At 65.1% G+C, this 9,121-nt stretch overlaps 2 protein-coding genes across 2 annotated transcripts in view; both read left to right on the top strand.

Annotated features, from left to right (window-relative positions):
• Positions 1–184: 184 nt before the first annotated feature.
• LOC146585184 (choline/ethanolamine kinase-like) lies at positions 185–4,583 on the top strand (the record flags this gene model as incomplete). Its single annotated transcript, XM_085323398.1, has 10 exons — positions 185–293; positions 533–646; positions 888–1,021; positions 1,222–1,326; positions 1,744–1,802; positions 2,108–2,195; positions 2,334–2,442; positions 2,709–2,815; positions 3,026–3,107; positions 3,419–4,583. Coding segments are annotated over 10 exons (964 nt in total), but the record flags the coding sequence as incomplete, so codon positions are not given.
• Positions 4,584–7,197: 2,614 nt separating this feature from the next.
• Positions 7,198–9,121, top strand: part of LOC146585183 (uncharacterized) — an 8,372-nt gene continuing 6,448 nt past the window's right edge. The window contains exons 1-2 of the mRNA XM_085323397.1: positions 7,198–7,335; positions 7,520–7,526. Of these exons, the coding sequence (XP_085179523.1) occupies positions 7,198–7,335; positions 7,520–7,526 (145 nt within the window). The remainder of the gene's footprint in view (positions 7,336–7,519; positions 7,527–9,121) is intronic.

Here is a 9,121-nt window from a genome sequence, read left to right as displayed (position 1 = left end):
GGTCCCGCTGTCCCCGGTCCTGCTCAGCCCGGCCCGGCCCGGCCCGCGTCCCCGGCCCGCTGTCCCCGGTCCTGCTCAGCCCGGCCCGGCCCGGCCCGCGTCCCCGGCCCGCTGTCCCCGGTCCTGCCCGGGGCAGCCCTGGCGCCAGCCCGGCGCGCGGCCCTGACCCGTGCTCTCCTCGCAGCGGGGGGCTCAGCAACCTGCTGTTCAAGTGCACGCTGCCCGAGCACATCCTGAGCGTGGGGGACGAGCCGCGGCAGGTGCTGCTGCGCGTCTACGGCGCCATCCTGCAGGTGGGTGCGGGGACGGGGCCCTCGCCGCGTCCCCACGCGCCCGGCCGCGGYGCCCTCGCCCCCACTGGGCTCTGTGCGGCTGGCCGAGGCTGGCACCGAGCAACGCCAAGGCCTGGTGGTGCCCCGGGGGCAGGCCGCATCTCCCCCTGCGGCCCCAGCACCTTCCCCTGTGCTCCGGGGCCTCCTCCGGGCCGCCCAGGCCGGAGGGCGGTTGCTGCTCACCGTCTCTGTGCCTGCAGGGTGTGGACTCGCTGGTCTTGGAGAGCGTGATGTTCGCCATCCTGGCGGAGCGGGCGCTGGGGCCCCGCCTCTATGGGGTCTTTCCGCAGGGACGCCTGGAGCAGTACATTCCGGTATGGGCCACGCTCTGCCCCGGGCTGCCTGGGTCCTGCTGGAGGCCACTTGTCCGAGGACCTCTCTTCTCTGGCCACGCGCCCTCTGCCCGGCTACAGCCGGCAAGTGCTTTCCTCCCTTTGGAGGTGCCCAGGGATGACTTCCCCTGCCATCGAGGGCAGAGTAAGATCCCCTGGGGCAGGGCGGGGATGGCCGCATGTGCACTGTGGTTGGGGTGGCTCATGCTGCTTTGTGTCCCAGAGTCGGCGCCTCCGGACTGAGGACCTGCAGGACCCTGACATCTCCAAGGAGATTGCAGTGAAGATGTCTCGGTTCCATGGCATGGTGATGCCCTTCAACAAAGAGCCCAAGTGGTTGTTTGGGACCATGGAGGGGTAAGGCCATCTCCATTTCTAAGAGAGGGGCGCAGAGTCACCTGAGCATCTGAAATCTGGTGAGGTTTAAAGTACAGAGAGCTTGGTGGCCTGGCAGCCTCCAGGTCTGTGCTGGGATGAACAGAAAAGGGATGTTGTTGCAGTGGTCACAGCTTCCAGATGTGTCTGTTCTACAGAAGTGACTGTCTACTGTGCTGCAGGTACCTGAAGCAGATTTCAGAGCTCACCTTCCCTGAGGAAGCCCAGCTGAAGAAGTTCAATTGCCTCAAAGCTTATAACCTGCAGGAAGAGATGAAGAGCCTCAGGTGAGTCTGACCYTGTGTCAACTTGGCACAGGGGTCTGAGCTGTTTTTCACACTCATTCCAGAGTCAGCCTAGCTGTGGGGAGGTTGGAGGGCATCAGTCTATCCAGAAATAGATCCCCCTTCCTCTGAGGGGATCTTCCACCCAAGGGTCCTGCGCAGACCTCTGCTGCTGCTGGCTGGCTSTTTGCACAATCTCCCTGCAGCCCTGGGAGATGCTCACGCTCTGGGGTTGTAGCTGCATCTGTTGTTGCTCTTTCTGCCCCTGGCTGCTGGTGGCTGGGAGTGCTGCTGGGCACGGTGCAGTACGGGCAGAGTGCAGGGCTGGGTTTTCCCTGCCAGGAGAGCCAGCAGTAGCAGAAGGGATGGGCAAGGGCAGCCTCTGCCTCTGCTGAGGTGTCTCTCTCCCTTGAACTACAGGGAGCTGCTGGAGTCCACACCCTCACCTGTGGTCTTCTGCCACAATGACGTCCAGGAAGGTGAGTACGGGGGAGTGGGCTGTTTTCCTCATGGCAAGTGGCTCTGCAGCCTGTGCTGGAGCTACTCTACTGCTCAGCTTCCTTCCTCAGTGCTTCCCCTCACGGAGGCCTGATCCTGCAGCCAGTCTCTCTCCCTGAACTGCCTGTCTGGAGCGTGCTACGACCTGGCACGTCCTGCCCCCAGGCACAGACTTGTTCTCCYGCTGCTGCTTGCAGCAGCTGCTCCCTAGCTCTGGGGAGAGTGTGCAGGTCCTCCTGTCCTGCCCTTCTCCGGAGCGGCTCTGACCCAGCTGCTCTCTGCACAGGGAACATCCTTCTGCTGGCTGGGCACGAAGCTTCCTCCTCTGACAAGCTCATGCTCATCGATTTTGAATACAGCAGCTACAACTACCGGTGGGTGTGAGGGGCTGTGGCCTGCAGGGGGTTGAGTCTGGGCTGAGCCTTGCACTGGGGTCTGTGCTGCAGCTGCTGCAGGGACAGGCCCTCTCCTTGCGAGAAGCCAGGTCCTTGCTCATCTGCTCCTTTCTCCAGGGGCTTTGACATCGGMAACCATTTCTGCGAGTGGGTTTACAACTACACTCATGATTCCTGGCCCTTCTACAAGGCTTCTCCAGAKAACTATCCAAATCGACAGCAACAGGTAAGATCTGTCCTGTTCCCCAGCACTAGGGAGGAGTGCTGCTGACTGGAGTATGGAGGTTTGGCACGGGGATCCGTGGGGGTCRGGACGAGGTTTTGGGAATGGCAGGAGGAGTCTTGCTGGGCACAGTGGCCATTGAACTTGCTATAGGGCAGACATCATTGGTGGCCCTTGCTGCAGAGAGGGACAATCCAGCCCCCCCGCCTGCTTCCCTACCCCGTGGTGGCTGGCAGTGTCCAAGCCTGCCTTCTCTGTTCCACTTGCAGCTGCATTTCATTCGACACTACCTCTCAGAGGACTCAGGGCGACGTGGGGACACTACACACGAAGAACAGGCCCGCATTGAGGAAGAGATGCTCACTGAGATCAACCGGTGAGGAGTGTGCCTGGGGTGGAAGGAACATTGCTGTGACCGTGTGAGAGCAGTACCTGGGGTTTCTAATTGCAGTGCACAGACAAGGCAGCATCCCCCAAATCCTCTTCATCCCTTTCCTGGCTGCACACTATTATTGTAGAGCAGAGAAGGGAGACCCAGAGGGGCTGTACGAGGGGGTACTGACTGCTGATGGCTGTTCTCCATCAGGTTTGCTTTGGCCTCTCACTTTTTCTGGGGCCTGTGGTCCATTCTCCAGGCGAAGATCTCCACCATCAAGTTTGGGTACCTGGTGAGTGCTGCCTGGGGTGCTGCAAGGGGTAGTGGAATGGGCCGAGCCTTGACGCAGGAGTTGTGCTGGAAATTGCCTGCATGTCACCCCTACTGTAACGCAGGGTGTTGGAGTGGGGAGGGATCCTCCTGCCTGGACAGCTGGGGACAGGTTGGACTCACCAGACCGGGCAGCCGGAAGAGATGGGGGTGGTCTCTTGAGGATAGCTCCCAGCAGGAGAAGCAATCTTAGATGCCCTGTGCCCTGAGCTGGGGATGTTGGTGGGAAGAGGGTGAAGGCAGTTCTCCTCTGACACAGTTTTCCGCTCCCAGGACTACGCTCAGAGCCGCTTCGAGGCCTACTTCCAGCAGAAGGCACGGTGCTTGTGAGCGGCCTGTGCCCGTGCCTCCTCAGCCCTGCCCGCACCGCGCTTGGACTCTGCAGCCTCTCCCTGGCCTGGCACAGATGCGTGCCAGGTGACATCTGTCCAGCCACGGCCGCACGCACCGGCCAGAGACAGGGTACACGGTTCTGTGGGTGGGCCATCTCCTTGCTTGCTGTGAGAGGGGCTGCCCCACACTCTGGGTGCACAGGTGCCAGGAGGCTGCCTGGGATCAATGCTGCAACGGTTCGGGGGCAAGCAGGGGGCTAGTACTTGCCCCAGCTTGCCCCACTGTATATGTAAAAGGGCGATGAGCAGGTTCAGTAGCTCAATCCCCAAGGCTCTGCGACTGTGTTGGGAGAGAGGTAGGTCTGCCCAAGCGTGCACCTCGTCAACAGAGGAGGCTGTGGAGAGGTTCTGTGGGTGAACAYGTTGTGGCTTGTCGCCCATGGGTTCTGCTTCCTTTGGCGCTGCGTTTGCAGAGAGGGCTCCTGGCAGAGGGAGGAAGCTGTGGCCTCAGCACTCCCCTATTTCCCTGCCGATCCCGGCAGTGCTGCCTGCGGCTGTCCCATCATTGCTCTATGGCATACTCTCTCCACAGTGACGTGTCCCTTGCCCAGAGCTCTCTCTGCTCCTGGCACCAGGTGTGGGTTTGAGCAGAGTGTCCTGAGCTGCTGGCGGGAGCCTTGGTCCCCCCTTTACTGATGGGATCCTTCTGTTCCTCTCCCCCAGCAGCCGGGAGGCTGGTGCAGCCTGGACCAGGAGGGGTGAGTGGGTGGCTGCCCGGCTGCCTCTTGCATGATCCTACCTGGACCTGCTGCTGCCTTTGCTGAGGTGGTTTGGAGTGCTGCTCAGAGCGGAAGGGGTGGGGGGGTCTACGGTTGTATCTCATTTCACACCCCGCAGCCCCTCTSCAGACCTGCTGGGGCTGAGGCAGGGCTGCCAGCTGCACTGCCAGCCCCTCCTCTGCCTCGCAGCCAGTGCTCCGGGCGGTCTGCACTAGCTGTGTTTTGCTGCACGGTGTCGCTGCTCTCCCGGCTGGGGCTGGGCCCTCTCCTCCCTCTGACAGCAGAATGTAAACTGTACTCAGACCAATAAACACTGCAGCAGCTCCACGGTGTCTGCTTGCAGTCTGTCCTGGCCCTCGGCCCCTCCCTGCTCATGGCTTGTGTCAGGGACACTGGGACACCTTGCGTCCCATGAACATGGGGCCTCCCTGCCCCCATGGCCTGCTGCGGCGAGGGACGTGGTCGCAGCACACAGAGGCTGCGAGAGCTGGGCAGGAGCATGGTGGCATCGCTCTGCTTGGTGCGGCCCTGGGTGCCTCCCGCTTCTGGGCTGATGCAGCATGGCAGGGCTAGTTCACAGCAGTGTGCACATTGCCTCCTCTCCAAAGCGCTCAGCCAGCGCCATGCCTCCCTGCTCGCCTTCGCCTCCCTTCCCGGAGAGAGTTTGGGAGGAGAGTGGGTGCCCCGGCTGGCATCTGCACAGCACAGGGCTGGCAGGGTTTGTCTGTTCAGCACAACCTGCTCTGGCCCCCGGCCCTGAAGATGCAATTACCAAAGTCCTTGGACCCAGGGCAGCCTGGGGAGGCTGGGGGAGCCCTGAGCAGGCTGGGGAGCAGAGGCTGTGGAGAGCCAAGGAAACACCACCTTCCAGGTCCCCGAGCACGGGCTCACATGGCCTGTACATGCTGTCCTTTGCCCCATCCCATCCAGAGCATCGCTCTSCATGCCTGGGTTCCCCATATCCCGCCCAAATCCTGGAGCCACTGGTGCTTCATGAGCTGCTGGTGGACAGGGTGAGGATGTTCTTGCCCCCTTGGCCCCACTACAGCTGTGGCCTCCCCTTGCAAAGGACAGGCTGACAGAGGGTCTCGGGGGGGGCAAGGTGGGCTGTGGACTGCCCTGGGGGGGGGCTGCCCCACTGATAGCAGTGCAAGGACTGCAGCCCAGCAGCAGGACAGGTGTGAGAGCWGCCCGCTCCGACTGCCCCCAGTAACACCCCTGTTTGGGGCCCTGCCTGCTCTGCCCCCCACCCAGCCCAGGGCCCTACAAGCAGGAGGGACCACAGGGGCACGAGGTCCGCCAGGGCCTGTCCCAGCCCTGACTGCCTGTGTGTGTCTGCACACGCATGTGTGTGCACACGTGCACATGCATTGGTGCGTGCATGGTTGTGTACATGCGCATGTGTGGCACATGCACGTGCAGTGGTGCGTGTGTCAGCAGAAGGCTGTGCACCCGTGGCTGTGTTTCTGCCGGTGCTTTGTGCCGCGAGCACCTCCGCACCTCCGGCCCGCCGCCCTCCCGGGGCGCGTGATGGGCAGAGCGCCGCACGCGCTCCTCGGAGGCAGCCGGTCCCCTGCTGGGGCCTCCTCTCTCTTTCTTCTTTCCGCAGTGTGCCCTGGCACCTCCTCTCCCGTGTCTCAAGGCGCAGTTAGCCAAGCCCAGCTCCAAGGACCCAGCTCGTGCTCTTTTCCAGCATCCAGCCTCTCCCTAATCTCGGGTGCTCAGGGCCGTCCGGACCCCACAGGGGAGAGGAGGCAGCACGGGAACGGGGGAGATTAGGAGCCTGCCCCACATCTCGGCCACTCAGCCCCACTGCCGGTCCCGACCCGTGCCCAGCCTGTGGGGCCCTGGTGCTGACCCAGCCCCTGCGTGCTAGCGGTGCCCCTGGGCCCAACCTCCCTGTCTGGGGCCAGGGTGCTCTGTCCTGGAGCTGGGCCAGGGGCTCAGCTCCCTGCCAGAGTGCGGCGCTGGGGGACTCGGCTCTCAGCAACAAACAGGCTTAAAATAGCCCCGCTGCAATCGCCGGCCCGGCCCACCTGCYGGGCTTGCACCAGCCGCGCTGCCCCCTCCCCTCGCCAGGGCTCGGCACTGCGGCAGAGCCTGCAAGGGGGCACGGAGCCCCCACCCCTCTGCCGCGGGGCTTGGGGCCAGGAGCCGGGCGCTGCAGGGTGTCCCGTGGGGCTCAGCGCTCCTCCGTGGTGCTGTGCACAGCTGCAGGAGCACGGMCCGCCGTGGCCCTGTGGCCCCGCAAGGGAACCAGGTGCCCAGTCTGGCCCCAGGGCACCACATGGCTCTTCAACCACCTCTTCCTCATTGGTGGTTATGGAGAGGTCCCTGGCCCCCACAGGACCCCCCCCCAGCTCCTGGAGATCCCTGGCCCCCATGAGATGCCCTAGTTCTTCAAGGTCCCTGGCCCTCATATGATGCCCCAGCTCTCAGATGGACCTGGACCCTGTAGGACCACCCAACTCTGAGAGGTCCCTGGCCCCATAGGATCCCCCAGCTCCTGGAGATCCCAGTGCCCATGAGATGCCCCAGGTCCCAGAGCTGCCTGGCCCCTATAGGACCCCCCAGCTCCCGAAGGCCCCCAGCTCCCCTTGCCTGTGTGGCTCCAGCTCCCAGGCTGCCCTCCCTGGAGGGCAAGGATGTGGGGCACCTGGCCCTCAGCTCAGGGCCCTCCCCAACACAGCCCTCCTGAAGGCTAGTGCTGAGCAGCTGTGGACAAGGCTATGTCAGTGTGCCCTGGCTTGACACCATGGTGAGGGGCTCCCTGTGGCCACTGCCTGGGGGCAAGGGGAACCCCATGCTCCAGACTCGCTGCCCCTGTCCCCTTGCACCAGCAGCACTTCGGCACAGTTGTGACAGAGCAGCACAAGTACGTGGTCGGGGGCTACACGAGGTGCTGCTGCTGCTGGGCGCCAGCACAGCGCGGCACGCGTCCATGGAGCGCTGTGACCCCTGGAGCGACTCCTGGGCCTTCATCTGCTCCCTGCCCCTTGCCAACTTCACCGTCTCGCTCTCCACCACGTGCCRCTTTGCACGGCAGCCACCCCTGTGCCCTGCTACGATGTCCACGCAGGTGAGCGGCCACGGTCSTGCACTCCCACGCCCCGGCAGCGGGCTGCTCCATGCAGCTCAGGGCAGCTCAGCACCACAGGCACGTGGCATGGGGGAACGTCCCCCAGGCACTGCGGGAGGCCGCATGACTGATGTGGGGCCGGAGGACCGCGGGGCATCCGCCCTGCCCGGTTCTCTCTGTGCAGACACATGGTATGAGCTGCTGCCTCCTCCATGTGCCACCACCAACCTGCCCAAGCCGCATGTCCTGGGGAGCTCCGAGCCCCTATATGTTCTGGGAGAGCGTGGTGGCCCCCTTCAGCCCCGTGGCCAGGCGCTGGCCCCTAGATCCAGCCCAAGGACATTGCATGGGGCAGCTGCCTCTTTGCAGCCACACCAGAGCACAGTGCTGGAKCCAGAGCTGGACATGCTGCCAGCTGCCCGAGCCTCCCTGCCAGCTCCACTGCGAGGTCCTCTTCCTCCTACACTTCCCACCCACCGAGGAAGAGGATGGCAAGAGGGAGCCAGAGATGGAGACCACCTGGGGGGCTGGGAGCACCATGGGGCGGGGGGTACCTGGGGGCTGCTCCCACCCTGAGCCAGGGCTGTGGGATGCTCGGGAGGCTCTGGACCAGCACGAGGGGTTGTGCGGGCTGCCCAGGGTGCAGCAGCCCCAGGGATGCTGAGCTGTCACCGGGGTTTGCGGTGGCACCACGGTCACTGCCAGAGCAGAGCGCTGCGCCAGGCTCTGCTGCGCCAGATCCCACCCAGATCCTGCCCAGATCCTGCCAGGTCCTGCCTGGATCCTGCTCTGGATCCTGCCCCTGCTTCTGCCCCTGCCCAGATCCTGCCCCAGATCCCGCCCGGATCCTGCTCCTGCTGCTGCCCAGATCCCGCCCAGATCCTGCCCCGGATCCCGCCCGGATCCTGCCCCTGCTCCTGCCTCGGCCCCTGTCTGCTCCCCGGCCACGGCGAGCATCTCCCCGTCCGCGGAGCCCGAGGCGGGGGGATCGCGGGGGCGCGGGGCCGCGGGGGCGGCGCAGGCCCGTCGGCTGCCCTGGCCGCTCGCCCAGCTCCTCTTTCGCCCACATACCCGGTTATTTATAGCGGCGCAGCGCTGCCGGGAGCGGAGCCCCGGCCCCGCCGGCTCCCGGAGCGGGTCCGGCCTCCCACGTCCTCGCCCTCCACGGAGGGCAGCCCGGGAGCTGGGGCCGCGCAGGCAACGGAAAGCCGGGGGCCCTCGGGAGCTGGGGGGTCCTATGGGGGGCAGGCACCTCCAGGAACCGGGGCACCTCGTGGGAGCCAGGATCTCCAGGAGCTGGGGCATCATATGGGGGCCAGGCACTTCCAGGAGCTGGGGTTCCTATGGGAGCTAGGGACCTCCGGGACCTGGGGCATGAGCCAGGGACCTCGGGCAATGCAGAGTCCCTGCCCAACGGTGCGGGGTACCCCCCCAAGGGTGATGCGGGGACCCTGCTCGGCGGTGCAGGGTCCCCCCGAGTGATGTGGGGTCCCTGCTCGGTAATGCAGGGTGCCCCCGGGCGGTGCGGGGTCCCTGTCCCTGCAGTGTGGACCCTCCCCTCCCCCCAAGGGTGATGCGGGATCCCTGCTCGGCGGTGCAGGGTCCCCCCGGGCGGTGCGGGGTCCCTTCTCGGCAGTGCAGGGTCCCCCCCGCGCGGTGAGGGGTCCCTGCTCGGCGGTGCAGGGTCCCCCCGAGTGATGTGGGGCCCCTGCTCGGCGGTGCAGGGTGCCCCGGGCGGTGCGGGGTCCCTGTCCCTGCAGTGTGGACCCTCCCCTCCCCCCCCCCG

This window comes from Rhea americana, unplaced genomic scaffold, assembly GCF_003343005.1.
Source record: "Rhea americana isolate MKP2758 unplaced genomic scaffold, rheAme1 scaffold_847, whole genome shotgun sequence".
Lineage (NCBI taxonomy): Eukaryota > Metazoa > Chordata > Aves > Rheiformes > Rheidae > Rhea > Rhea americana.
The sequence above is the reverse complement of the archived record's forward strand: the minus strand, read 5'-3'. Positions and strand labels throughout refer to the sequence as shown.